The sequence below is a fragment of the Apodemus sylvaticus genome, chromosome 1 (assembly GCF_947179515.1).
Source record: "Apodemus sylvaticus chromosome 1, mApoSyl1.1, whole genome shotgun sequence".
NCBI classification, from domain to species: Eukaryota; Metazoa; Chordata; class Mammalia; order Rodentia; family Muridae; genus Apodemus; species Apodemus sylvaticus.
In genome coordinates this window covers 87,746,449-87,761,440 of record NC_067472.1, presented here as the reverse complement: position 1 = coordinate 87,761,440, position 14,992 = coordinate 87,746,449, and the positions used below count along the sequence as shown (strand labels likewise).

The following is a 14,992-nucleotide window of genomic DNA, read 5'->3' as shown; positions in this document are numbered from 1 at the left end:
TATATTTTACTGTTGCATACCTGAAGCCTGGGATTCACTGCTAAGTGATATGGTTCCTACTATTGCAGGATACAATATGAGGTGTGGGGAATCTTGGGCCACACGGCAAAGTAGATTACAAATACTCTGGCGTACATACACTTCAGGGTGGTTTAAGCGTGAGAAAAGCTGTGGAATAATGCCTTCAGGAGAAGAAAACAAAGTTACTAAAACTATGAATTTTAGAAATGCAAATGGATAAAGCTTGATTATGTCAGTATCTGCACAGATCTTAAAGGCTAAGTTCTCTCTGTGGTGCCAAAGACACATATGAAATCATTTTTGCTTTACAAGTCTGTTTAGTGTGGAACTATAATCATAGTCCAGAGAAATTAAAGCATTGAATGTTCAGCATATGCCTCAAAGAAGGCAGATAAAATAACTGTGTCAAAAGGTTATACTATGCCCTCTAAACTTATTTTCCCCACCCTCTCCAAAACTGATTTTTGATAATGAAAAGCGAAGCCTTCTAGCCTCTCAGTTCTCTACAAGATAGGAAGGAGAGGTTTTCATGAGACAGGAAAAAGTCCTGATTGTCCTATGAACCAGCATGGCTGTTCGCTAACATTTTCAAATACAGAACATAGAGAAACTATTTCTATACCACTCAGAAACATAATTCCTAAACAGGGCATTTTCCCTAGGCCAATACCTCTCCACGGTGCAGTAGGGGTTGTCTCCAAGCCATGTTCCAGATACTGTCGGAGCTCACCAGCATGCTTCACTAGCAATCTGAGCAGTCGCAGGGTAGCCATCACAATCACATCATCAGTGCTCTGCTCTGCTCTGTGACTTAAATGGAGCCTGGGGTCATCCTCGTCTAACAGAACCTAAGAGAAAAATTAAGGAGATAAGGAAACCATTTCTGCTACCACTCTTGTCTATAGAAAAAAAAAAAAAATCCAAATGAATTCCCTTAGAATACTGTGCAACCTACCTGACCAGCATTTAGCTTAAGGAAAGTAAAATATGCACTACAAGACAATTTGTACAGGCTGAAGATTCTGTCTACAACTTTCCTCCACACTTTAATAACACCTTCAGTTGCATTTTCATCGAGTTCAGAAAGCCAAGGGCAGCTTGATATTAACTGACGCCAGATAACATCAACCATGTCGTCATCCTCATTATCTTCACTCTCTGTTATCTGAAGTGTTATATCTTCATCCTAAAAAAAAAAAAAGTAGGCATTTTCACTTAACATGAAAAGGAAGGAAAATACATGATATGACTATCATATGGAAACGTTTTTCTCATATATGATACACCAAATAATTCCAAATACTAAATCCTAAGCTTCTCTTTATAATATGCTTATTAATATAGCCAATTAGGCAAAGATAAAAGACTACTGAGGTTTTCTGTTTTTAAATGCTTCTAAACTACAAAATAATATTCTGCCTGTAGAAAAATTTATTCAAGGGATGTCAAAAAACAAACAGAACATGAACAAAAAGCACTACTCTATTTACAGTATTATAAATACACCTCACAAAAATTTTAACAGAGACTCGTAGATACAACTTTTAGAATAGAATTCAGGCAACAGAATTTAGCTTTACAATTAAAACCCACACCTTTGACAAATACATCTACATATTCAACAGCTACAGAAACTATAAAACTTACAGGACACTTTGAGGACAAGGGAACCACTGTCCAAAGTCATTTATGTAATCTTAAATGCACATGCATAGACCAAGGGTGGGGATGGGAGTGAGAGTGTCTCCCCTTGTGGAAGTTCCCAAGTAGTCCTGTAAAGAGCCTTACATGTCCCCCTTTTACCCGTGACTAAACCACTAGAACAAGAATCTAACGAGATAGGAAGAGTAATTAAGAAAAATTTAATTTACATAAAATGAACTTAACCTATTTTCAACAGGACCTAAGAAATCATGATCTTAGGCTGGTGAGATCGCTTAGTGGTTAAGAGCACCGACTGCTCTTCTGAAGGTCCTGAGTTCAAATTCCAGCAACCACATGGTAGCTCACAACCATCCTTAATGAGACCTAACACCCTCTTCTGGAGTGTCTGAAAAGAGCTACAGCGTATGTATATATAATAAAATAAGTAAATCTTTAAAAGAAAAAAAAGGAAATTATGATCTTAGGAAAAAGACATCTTTGGGTCATCTTAAAAGTCAGGAGATTTTATTTGTAACAGTGTAAACCTCACTCACTAAAAGTAAATTTAGTAAAGTAGCCAATTCCCTCAAAAACTGTGAGTTGCAACAGGAATCTTGGCATTATTTCCCAGATCCACTGTATCCTGTTTTCCTTGCCTGAATTCCTGCTGGCCGACATACTGCTTGTCCAAGAATACCAAATATTCTCTCTTTCTCTTCTTCAGTTATAGTATCTGGAAGCAGATTTTGAACTTCAGATTTTTCTCTAGGCAACAGACGAACACCTTCTCCCTGACTATAAAAATAAACAAGTCATCAAATATTTCAGCCACTGAACTCTTCCAATAACATTTTATATCTCCATTTGGAGAGGGTTATATCAACTGTACATTGAAACATACATACCTGGCATTGTCAACCACCTTTCTGCCCCACCTATAAGCCCAACTAGCCAATGCTGCCCAAGATTTGGCTACTTCAGGTGCCTGCACTGAAGACAGGTGATATAACTGTCCCAAAATGAAGTCAGGTTCTCCAACTCCAATATGCACTGCCATGATAGGGAAAATAACAAGAGCTCAGTATTACATTCAGAAATATGTAATGGTGTTCTGATTGACCTGTTAAGACCTTATTTATAAACAAACAATAAACCCAACATTATCACAGTACATAATCTATTATGGCCAAAATTTGGATACTTTTCTGCAATGTGACTATATTAAAAGACATCAGCCTCTCCATCAGCTCTCATAAGCATCTGTGGAAACATTTGTACCTTTAATGTCACTAATCTTTAGCAACAGTTCAGGTGTCAGACATGCTGTAGAATGTCTTACGTCATGTTTTTGAGTGGCTAAATACCACATGAATAGAATCATATTTAGCATTTAGAAAAAGAATGAACAGGTGATAAGCATACCAGAGACCTGCAGGATCGACAGATCTTTAGTTCCATCTAATACCGAGAAAACTGTCTGGTTTAGAGAGTTCATATGCTATGACTTACACTGATTTTAAGACCTATCCCTAATGAATATCAAGACCCGATTAACATATACACTAGAATTAGTTTTTTAAAAACTAGTGGAACAAAAACAAAATGTAATTTAAACCCCAAGCAAAAACAAAATGGAAGTATAATTTCCTGTGTCAGCTAAAAGATTACTTATCTCCCAATCTATGTATGTAAGTCAGCAGAATGTCTACATAGCATGCATGATGCAGAGTCTATAATCAGTAAAATACACAAGCATGGGGGGTTAGGGGGAGGTGGGGTCAGCGGAGGGAGACAGTGCCACCTCCCTATAACTCAGCATTAGAAAACTCAAGGAAAGTTTTGAGTGTGAGACCAGCTAGGCTCTGTAGGACGGAAGATACAGTCTCAAAAGAAATATAAAGCCAGGCGGTGGTGGCCCACGCCTTTAATCCCAGCACTTGGGAGGCAGAGGCAGGCAGATTTCTGAGTTCTAGGCCGGCCTGGTCTACACAGAAAGAAGCCCTGTCTCAAAAAAACCAAAAACAAAAACAAACAAACAAACAAAACAAAACAAAACAAAAAAAAAAGGGAGGTGGGTGGACAAAACAAAACAAACCGGAAACTGAGGATGGAGCTTGGTAGTAGCTTTCCCTAATATGCTAAAATGGTTTACATAGTGTGTCTGTTGGCTAGTTTATTTAATTCCACACAGCTATGACCTGTTGCTCATTCCTGCAGAAGACACCCTACAAACAAAACTGCTTTTCCATTGGACCCCACAAGAGGGGCAGAGGTTTTCTGGGGGGGAAATTCTAGTTATAGAAGTATGGATCCTTTACCTAGAGCACAGCTCTGCAATGAACAGCCCTCCTGCTGTCAAAGCAACAAGCACTGAAGACGTACTGCAGTTTCACAGGAGCATTGTTTATGGGACACAATTGGAAATTTCCCCTTTCCTTTTATGTGTGATAATAAACCTATAACCAGCATGCCCAAAAGCCCGGATTCAATCTCTTAACACCCTTAACCTCCTCGGAAAAAAAAAATTTAGATCAATCAACCATCCATTTCTTGGCCAGTGTCAGACAGAATAAGACACTTAAGTCTTTCTATACTTTATATGTTCCAACAACCAAGTGTAACATAATAAAAGCTATTGCTACATGTCTACTGTTCCTGACACTCACTCCTTCATGAATCCAGGTAAAAAGTCTCTCCCTCTAAGTCAAGAAAGCAACTTGTGCCTCAAAGATTAGACATACAACAATAGGTTACTGTCAGGTAACATGCTTTTGTAGTTGAACTTTTTGTGGCAAATCATAGCTAGCATAACACTGATTTTACACTTATGAAATTGGTATTTTTAAAGCTAATGAAGAATGAAATCCTACCTGTAGACTCACTCTCAATCCGAGGGTGCTCGTCTCCAACTGTGTTAGCAGATGGGAGCTCTATTAGAGCAAGTATGTTCCTAGATAAAGTAGAAAGGCCCGAAAGGTTCTGCTGCTGCTGAGCTCTGTACACCTGTCTCAGCTGTCCAGAAATCTCTTTCCATTCTGCCTGGACCCATTTAGCCAGGGTCAGAATTGACTTAGCCACAGCATATTCAGCTTTCGCAGACTTGCAAAAAGATATAGCACAAGAACTCAGCATTTCCATTGCATGTGTTGACTGTCCTACAGAAAAAGAAAAAAAACAACACATACACATATAAAACCAATATTTTATCCTTAATGGTAAAAGAATTTATTTCAAGATGAAGTAATTACTTATTTTTCTGTTTTTAAAAACATAAATTCAAAACGGTGGCGTGTGCCTTTAATTCCAGGTCTTGGGAGGCAGAGACAGGTAGATCTCTGTGAGTTCAAAGCTAGCCTGGTCTACAGAACAGTTCTAGGACAGTCAAGGCTACACAGAAAAACCTGTTTAGAAAAAAAAACAAATAACAAACAACCAGCTTCCTACAATTCTAGTTCCAGAGGATCCAGCACCTTTAGGCCTCTGTGGGTTCCAGGCACATATGTGAGATTACACACACACACACACACACACACACACACACACACACTCACCACATAAAGTAACAAAAACTAAGACAAGATAAAACAGAATACCATAAAGCCGAGCAGGCGTGGTAACACATCTTTAATCTCAATACTCAGGAAGTAGAAGTCAGCCTGCTTGACATAGCAGGTTTCAGGCCAGCAAGGAAAGTTGTTAACAGTAACAATAATAAAAAATTCAAGAGCTGGGAAAATGGACCAGTGGATTAAATGGTAGTTGTGTAAGCATTGAGGACTACAGTTTGAATCCCCATAAAGGCTGGGTGGGCATGACAGAATGCCTAACCCTAGGACTCTGAGAGGGATAATGGGTTCAAGTGAAAAAAATCCTGCCTCGGTAATATGAGATAGATAAAAATCAAGGACATCCACTGTCACCCTTTGGCCCACACACATACATGTACATACACATGAACTGAACTTATATGTAGGCATTGCTCCTACAAATACAAATAAGTAGACACCACTTTCCCCAAAAGGAAGCAATTGAATCCAGGCATAATCGAGGATCTTTGAAAACATGTCTTACTGAAGAACACTCTATTAAACTTACATTCTTTTGAAACTACTATTAAATATCAATTATAAAACACCAGCATATCATAAATAATGTTCTAAAAAAGCCAGAAATATTTTTTTCTAAAAAACTTCTTTATATTACGCACAGAAGTATACATATAGTTTACTAACCTGCTGTATATAACAATTTTGTTTTTTCAATATCAAGCTCAGGCCCCCATTTTTCATCCACTTGACCTTGAGTGGACAATTTCTTAAAATGGTGGACTAAGTCCTGGGCAGTGGTTGTCTTTCCCAGCTGAACCTCACTGCACTGTGCCAGCAGTCTTGTTGCCAGTGACACATTACCCCGTTTTCTAGCAAATTTTGCTGCTGTCAAACCTAATTCCATGAGATGGCTTCTAATTGGCACTGTTTGTTCTGGAAAGAAGAAGATGTTTCATTAGAAAATGCTTCCCAACTCATTTAACTCCAGACAGTGTTTCTGAAGCATATTCTTCTTCACCATCTCTTAACCCTCAAACCCCAACAACTAGCACAATGCTTAGCATAAAGAAACACAACCAAATAAAGTGAAAATTTCTCTACAAGAAATTAACCTTGTAACATCTGAACTGTTCCAAAACGAGCCTTTATCAGAGACTGGAGAGCTTGTCAGTTTAGAACATTTGCTACTACTCTTGCAGGGCACAGTTGTAGTCCCACCACCACACAATGGTTCACAACTACCTGCAATCCCAGTTCTAGGGGATACAGCACCATCTTTGGGCCTCTGTACACACATGGTATACATATACAAATACAGGCAACCATTCATATACATAAAATAAAAAACGTATTTTAAAAATGGTAAATACTGCCAGGCAGTGGTGGCACATGCCTGTAATCCCAGCACTTGGGAGGGAGAGGCAGGCAGATTTCTGAGTTCGAGGCCAGCATGGTCTACAGAATGAGTTCTAGGACAGCCAGGACTATACATAGAAACTATGTCTGGGGGGATAGGAGGGGAGGGGATTTACTTAACATTTAACATTTAATACTTAAGATTAATTCAGTAATTTTAGTCACCATATAGTCAACTAAAACTATAGGACTGAGGGGCAAGGTACTACTCTATGGCAATGAAAGAGACATTTTTCCTTAAAAAAAAAAAAAAAGCAAGTCATAAAATTTGCATACTCATTCTCTAATGTTTCATTTGAAGCATTTAAAAATCCTTAACATTTGTAGCACATATTAAATGCTGAAGAACACATAAGTAAGTCTTATTACTTCATTTAAAATGGGCAAAAAATGCTGGACATGGGAGCATACACATTTAATCTAAGCACTGGATCTCTGAGTTCAAGAACAGCCTGGTCTACTTTTGATTTAAAATCAACCAGAGATACACAATGAGACCCTGTCAAAAACAGAGAAAAGGCCATGCATGTTGGTCATACTTGTAATCCAATATTCAGGAAGCAAAGACAGGCAAATATCTGTGAGGTCAAGGCCAGCCTGGACTGAATAGCAAGTGCCAGGGCTACAGGGAGGACCTTGCTTCCTCCCCCAATAAAAAAGAAAAGTAGGAAAAAGATGTCAAAAGACATTTGAAACACAAAGCACACAATAGCATCAGTGAAAGAAAATGATGAGGAAATGCACTATCACCAGAGAACTATAAACTAAAACCATGAAGTAAAATTATACCATGCCCAGTGACTGAAAAAAAAAAAAAAAAAAAAGCAAGAGACAAACTGGAACATTTGTAAATACTAAAAAAATAAAATAAAAAAGGCATAACCACTGTCTAAGAAATACTGATTTACAAAGTTGAACCCAATAATGAAACAATTTTACTCCTATACTTTTAACTCAAGAGAAACACAGCCCTAAGTTTTGACTGTAGTATTGAACACAAATATAGTTAACAGTTTGTTCTGTCAACTTGGCAGGATTTGAAGTCACCACAGAAATAGACCTCTGAATGCATATGTGAGGGTGTTTCCAGAAAGGTTTAACTTTTGAGATGGGAAGACTCACCAAGAAACAGTATAGGCACTGCTCTATGGGAACAAAAAGGGGAAAAGGGGGAGAGCAAACTCAGCATTAGCATTTGTCTCTGCTTCCTGGTGCAGATGTGACCAGCTACCTTGCATTTCTGTCTCCATGATTTCCCTATTATGATGAACTCTACCTTGAACTTTAAGCCAATATAAACCCTTCTTTCCTTAAATTGTCAGGTTTTAGCCGAAGCAACATGAACAATAATACAAATGTTCATAGCAGCTTCTTGCTTAGCTACCCAACTAGAAAAACTGAGAACAAACATTCCAGATAATGGAAAAATAAACAAATGGTGGCACATCCGTACAGTGGAATACTACTAGAAAATAAAAAAGTTCCACTTTACTAACAAGTTAACATGGAAAAACATTTAAAATACCATTTAAGTTAGAAACACCAAATATAGTAGCATGAAGCACAATTCTATTTATGTAAAGACACAGCAAAGATAAATCTAATTTACAGTGATAGAAGCAAATCATCTTCTGTGATGGGGCAATGGCAAGAAAATGAACAGCAGAGACACAGGACTTTCTGGGTACAAAGAGGAAGATGGGAGAAAACTGAAACTGTATGCTTAAATGTATAATTTACATCTCAGTGAAGCTAAGTTTAAGAAAAAGAAAATCAGGCCAAGAGGTAACATATCCCTTTAATCCCAATATTTAAAAGGCAAGTGGTCTCTGAGTTTGAAGCCAGCCTGCTCTACACATTAAGCCAATAATTAAGTCCATAAGGGGTTGGTACAAGAGATGAGAAGAGGGAAGGGAAGGGGCAAAGACCTTACCTTTAATTTTCTCTAATAGTTGATTCTGGTACATGGTATATCTCAATGCCTGCATCCATGGCCGCACATCATGCTGTTTACATGAGCGAAGAGCATCACTAAAGAGTGGGATAAGACAGTCCTGGCAGAAAGACAAAACTTGCGTAAAACAATCTCTCCTAATGAGCTCAGGATAGACTATAGCCTTTAGATCTATTCCAACTTTCCTACAACCTTCCATCATGACTCTTGCAACCTCTGGTTAATGTATTTGAATACTTGGTCCCAGCTGATAGAACTGTTTGGGAAAGATTAGGCGATGTGGCCTTGTGGAAGGAGTAGAATAAATGAGGGCAGGCTTTGAGGTTTCAACATTCAGTGTCTCTCACTCTCTGCCTCCAACTTGGAAATCAAACCCTATGGTCTCAGCAGCCATGCCTATGGTCTGCCATCAAGAACTCTAACCCTCTGAAACTATAAGCTCCAAATCAAATATTTTCTTTTATAAGCTGCCTTGATCATGGTATATAATTAAAGCATTAAAAAAGAACCTAAGCTACACCCGAAAAGAATTTATTTATTAAATAAATCCAGGATATTATATACAATTTGTCAGTATATTTATTAATAAAGTACATTTGTAAAAATGAGTATTTACTATAAACCAGAATTTCAGAAAAGCATTAAACTGATACTATAATTTTCAAAGACTGCAACTCCTTTGCAAACTTTCTCACTTTAGAGTCAAATCAAAATTTACCTATAAGAAAAACCAAAAGGCCAAAATCCTCTGTCTGCCCTATACTACCACAAATGAAAATCTGTCTAGAGGGGCAGGAAAGATGGCTCAGTAGTTGAGGGGACTGGCTGCTTTTCCAGTGGCCCCAAGTTCAATTCCCAGAACTCACATAGCAGCTTACAACTGGCTGCAATACAGGATCAAACATACTCATACTGATATACACTAATGTACATAAAACACTAATGTACATAAAATAAAAATAAATCATTCTTAAAAGAAAAATCTGAGCCGGGCGGCAGTGGCGTACGCCTTTAATCCCAGCACTTGGGAGGCAGAGGCAGGTGAATTTCTGAGTTAGAGGCCAGCCTGGTCTACAGAGTGAGTTCCAGGACAACCAGGGCTACACAGAGAAACCCTGTCTCGAAAAAAACAACAAAAAAAGAAAAACCAAATAAAGAAAAGAAAAAGAAAAAAGAAAAATCTGTCTAGAAATGTATTTTAGACTTCTAAATTCACCAGTTTACTCAATTATAAATTCTAACTTAAAAACTGAGAAAATGAAATTTTTGATCTATACTATCACAGAAAAAATGCTCACAAAAATACACTTCAGGGATGGAGAGATGGCTCAGTGGTTAAGAGCACTTGTTGTTTTCAAAAGACCCATGTTAAATTCCCAGCACACCCACAGTGGCTCACACCTATCTGTGACTCCACTACCAGGGGATCCAATACCTTCTTCCAGTTTCTAAAGGCTCCAAACATATAAGTGGTGCACAGACATGAATGCAGGCAAAACATTCATACGCATAAACTAAATTTTTAAAAAAATGTAAAAATAAAAATGAAAACCAAAACAAACCAACAACAGATAATCTACATACCTCTGTTGAAAGTCTATTAGAAACTGTGTTCTCGAGTGCAGATGAGCAGTACAGCTGCAAAGTACTCAGTACTGGCAAGGACTGTGACACCGTTAGTGTAGACAGTCTTAGTGGTCCAATAGCAATGCGTGAGGTTTGCTTCAAGTACTTTACCACATTTCTGAAAGAATGTATTTGCTGTCAATTAATTAACAAGATCTTTAGCTTTAGTCATTATTATCAAGTCACTAAGGCATTATCATTTGGCAACAAAAATCAGGGGTCATAGAAAGAAAAAGCAGTCTGTTATATAGTAGACTGTGAGCAAGGTAAAGCATTTACTTTAAGGGGTATTTACAACACATCTATAGTTCCAATCAGCACCCCTTTGCAGCCACCTGCCAACATACACTAGAGACTCACTCAGTTAAGGACTGCCATTTCTGATCTTGCTCCACATGGTTTAGAGCAGTTGCCAGGAAGACCGAGCTTCTCAACAGTTGGACTTCAATGGACTTCTGTAGCTCCCGTGGGTCTGGGCTTAGCATGTTAGGAAGCAGCTTTTTCATATCTAAACAAGTTAATTAAATTAATTTGATCTTAATGTACAAAAGTATGGTTATATTCTGGCAGTACTTATCATTAATGAAAACGCCCTTTCATTAAATTTAGGAAGACATAAAGCATTTCAGATCACACTATAAACATCATTATTTAACATAAAATTACACTTCATGCCTTTAAAAGTGCAAACACTAGCAAGCAACCTATGTTCCCCCTTCTTTTTACATCCATACGTTTTTCAAAAATAGACTAAAACTTGATTCTAAGAAAAAAAAAAAAATCAGTGAATTTTCCTCCACTTTAGTTCATGAAATTTAAGCTCACTTTTTTACTTATTTAGTGGTGTGGACTGTGTGTGCATCTGGAGGCCAGAGGTCAACCTCCAGTAGTATTCTTTCTCAAATATCACCCATCTTTGTTTTGAGACAGTCTCTCATTGAACACCCTACTCTACCTTCCTTTCACTGGGACTACAAGCATATACCATCATACATGGCTTTTTGACCCAGATCCTATGGATTGAACTCAGCTCTTCATGCTTGTATGACAAGCATTTTAGTGACTGAGCTAAGCTCCTAAATTCCAAACTTATTTGTATATACTTAACTAAGAGTAGCCAAATTCATTTATACCAGAAAAACTAAAATAATTCTAGAACAAGTAAACTGTAATTAATATAGACTTGAAATTAAGTTCAGAGACGAATACACTTGAACAAGTCAACCCACTAAATTAGCACTTCCTATAAGAAACCAAAACCACCAGTGGAGCCTAGCACTCAGGAGGCAGAGGTAGGAAGATCTCATGAATTCAGGCAAAGTCGACATACTGAGTTCCAAGGGAACGAATGAACACACACACACACACACCAAAATTTCAGAAAGGAAAATTAGTTTTTCTCTCATTCTTAAAATTGAATGCTTTTTCTAAAGTGTAAACAAAGGATTAATTACACAGAAACAAAACTGACATAATGACTTACAAAAGTCAAGAGGGAAACTGCCTTTCCAGTCATACACAAGTCAAAAGTGAGTGATCCTGGTCGGTTTGTATAGCTCTCCACAGAAGTACATGAGAACTTTACACAATACAGCCTACTTTCCAGGGGGCAAAGCCCTCTAAATGTCACAACAGCAGTGTGCAGTGTGCTCATCAAGATAAAAACTGCAGCCAAACACTGCTTTGTACTTTCTCAAGCTAAATGTCTACATTCATCTCAAAGTATTAATATCTCCTCTTTCTAGTTTAGTTTTAACAGAACCATTTTTCATTTGCCTCATCAACTATTAATAGTACAACCCTAATTTTGTTTCTTTACATAGTCTAGGTCTCCAAATAAATATAAAGAAACTTATCAATAGTCTAGGACTCCAAGTAAATAGACAGAAACTTACCAATTTCCTGGGGAAAGATAATTAATAATCTTTTTATGAAAAAAATAAAAACCGATCTCAAATACCTATTTTTTCTTTTGAGCCTCCAGCAAGCAGATTAATATTTTCTCCCGGTAATAATTCCAACTGCTCAGTGCATTCAACAAACTCTCCAGACTCGAAGCTGCTTAGTGACCTGTAATTAAAATACCCATCAGCTTGTGTTAGGCCTTACGAGCCCTGTATAACTACTGGGGGCTGCAGGAAGACCTAGAAGGAAGCAGCAATTTGGAGAAATGGCATTTACAAGCAAAGCACCGTTTAATCTTGATGTGGCTCCCATCACCTCAGTAACACTACAGCTGCAATGACAGGAAAACAGAAAAGTCCTAGCCATGACAACCAGCTGAGCTTGCTTGCCCCTGTGTCTCCATCTTTTTGTGTGCTGCAGTGGTGAGCCAGGTGCCTGCTAATACACTAGCAGTAGACTCAGTATGTCTTCAATACTTGCTCTCTACAAGCCACGGCATCTGGCCAACTGGCCTCTCTCCCCACTGAGAGCCTACACTCTTTCCTATAAGTCTCCTATCATCTAAGTTTTATACCTCAGCCCTGACTCCTTCACTGAGACCCTGTCTTTTATGAGACTCCTTTACCCTCCCTGAAAGAATTCCAATTTTTTGTTTTATCTACAGCCATTTCCTATGGCCCTGGTGCCCCAATACCAAAATGAGATAGATGCCTCGGTCATCCTAAGCTCCATACTGCTCCACTGTCCTACCACAGATATTTTCAAATCAGGAGGAGATTTATGTTTTCAATCACTCTTCTTTTGTGAGACAAGCTCTCCATTGCTTTGAAACTCACTTATATAACTAAGGATGAAAAGTCCTGACTCTACCTCTCAAGTGCTGAGATTACTGCCTACACCCACCTAGCCCACCCTGGCTCCCAGGCAGTCCTTATCTGCCTCTTACTGGGCCCTTCTCTATCACTAGGTCTGAAAGCAGCAATGGAAAATATTCATCAGCTGCCTTACCCAACTCCTGCTCTGACTACACCAGTATAACCAGTTGTTTCTCACGTGAGACAGTAAGAGTTAAGTACTGACTGCTGTTCATGTCTAGTGACTAAGATAAGACCTTGGTTTTTCTGGTGCCCTCCTCTTCCAATCTACCACAGCTATCCTAAACTGTCTATGCCTAACTACTTTTCTTGAGACATAGAAAAGATAAGTCTACTTAATGCTTTCTCAAGGTTTTTTTCTCCTGTTTCTTCGCTCTCTATTTTGAATAGCTAGAAACAGTTTTTGTCCTGCTACAGTATACCCTGATGCACTCACAGATTGTTTTCAATCAGGACTTTAACCAACTTTAATGAGCTTTGCTCTATCAGCCATGTGACTAAAATGCAGTAAAGTCTCAATTTTGAGAATAATTAAAAGGGAATGAAGAAAATTAATTTATAGAGGTTCATAAACACTCATCATTGAAACAAATATCTTTTGACTATTCAACAGTACTTCAGAAACACAGCTGTCCTGTGTGAGCCTCTCTAAAGTATTGCCTTTTTATGTTTAATGATTCTATCTTCCCACTGAGCAGATTTCTTCCTCGTCTGCTAGCTTCCTGTTATAAATATAACCAATTTTGGTATTTCCCACCACAGAGGAAGGCTACTTATTGACAGAACAGATAACGCAGACAACTAGCAGATGCAGCCCTTACTTGATATAGTTGAAATCGGCTTTCAGATTGAGTGAAGTGCTGCTGGCGCTCTTCTTCAGGTCATGGACTGCGTTCTGCCACTCCTGCACAGCAGCCCAGTCAGCAATAGAGATGTAGCACTCACATGCCTTGTTTCCTAGGTAGTTGATAACTTCAGGGGAAGACTCAATTGATTTGGACAGCACAGTTTTTCTGGATTCACCTGAAATTTTTTTGTTGTTGTTGTTGTTGTTTTTAAAAGACAGAATTGAGAACAACTATTAATAAGTCATGAAAAGAAGGTAGATACCTAGAAACATATAGTTAAGTTTACCTGCACAAATGAAGGGTAGCTTTGGCATATTTTAAATGTAAACACTGAATGCTCACCATTTAGAGAGTGTTTGGGGCTGGCACTGTTACGTCCAGCATTGGCCAATGTGAGAACAGACTTGTCAAAGCTGGAGATGCAGCAATCAACTCCTGTCATGGCACACAGGTGCTCCTGGTACTCCACAGAGGCCTTTTCAAACCTTAGATGCAAATATACAAGTCTTATTTTTTTAAAAAAAAAATACTCAAATGTATCTCATTCCTAAAAGAATTAATGCTGAGAGAATCAACCACTCAATGAATTACACCTGGACAATGAGTCAGTTATTTGGAGGAAAATAGATCTGTCTCAAGCCAAGACAGGATAGAACAACTAGTGGAAACTGCCAACAACAACCTTGATATCCAACAATAAAAAGTATGTCAAATTATCATATATTTACAAATACGTAGTAGTATCCATTAAGAAATAGAATATTGTTATGTAGAAAAGCCAGGCAGCTCCATAGACATACTGCTGTTTCTGTACGAGAAGACACTACACACCTAACAAATGGAACATTAGGCACACCAAAACCTGCAGACACCAGGTTATTTATCTTTCCAAATTTAAGTAGTTGTTTCTCTCTCCAAATTTCTAAGAACTACTTAAATGTGCATGAGGTATGCCCTTCACTACATGTGAATCAATCTGCACATGTAATCCACAAAGTTGTGAGCAAACACTCCAGTAGTTACAATATCACACTGGTCTAATAAGGAGGGTTTTTCAATCAAAAGTCATGTTTAAAACTATTTACAAAACTGAAAGATCTTGCTTTCCAGTATGATTTCTTATATCCTCTGACTTAAATGAGACCTTCATGAATG

At 38.1% G+C, this 14,992-nt stretch overlaps 1 protein-coding gene across 4 annotated transcripts in view; it reads right to left on the bottom strand.

Moving 5' to 3' along the window:
* Smg1 (SMG1 nonsense mediated mRNA decay associated PI3K related kinase) overlaps positions 1-14,992 on the bottom strand; it is a 102,901-nt gene that overhangs the window by 36,172 nt on the left and 51,737 nt on the right. For all 4 annotated transcript variants that reach the window (XM_052200586.1, XM_052200557.1, XM_052200566.1 and 1 more), the window contains 13 exons: positions 14,180-14,322; positions 13,811-14,012; positions 12,170-12,279; positions 10,570-10,717; positions 10,168-10,327; positions 8,563-8,683; positions 5,898-6,146; positions 4,536-4,820; positions 2,571-2,715; positions 2,322-2,460; positions 977-1,207; positions 692-869; positions 21-182 (listed from right to left, as the gene is read on the bottom strand). In XM_052200586.1, the coding sequence (XP_052056546.1) occupies positions 21-182; positions 692-869; positions 977-1,207; positions 2,322-2,460; positions 2,571-2,715; positions 4,536-4,820; positions 5,898-6,146; positions 8,563-8,683; positions 10,168-10,327; positions 10,570-10,717; positions 12,170-12,279; positions 13,811-14,012; positions 14,180-14,322 (2,273 nt within the window). The remainder of the gene's footprint in view (positions 1-20; positions 183-691; positions 870-976; positions 1,208-2,321; positions 2,461-2,570; positions 2,716-4,535; positions 4,821-5,897; positions 6,147-8,562; positions 8,684-10,167; positions 10,328-10,569; positions 10,718-12,169; positions 12,280-13,810; positions 14,013-14,179; positions 14,323-14,992) is intronic.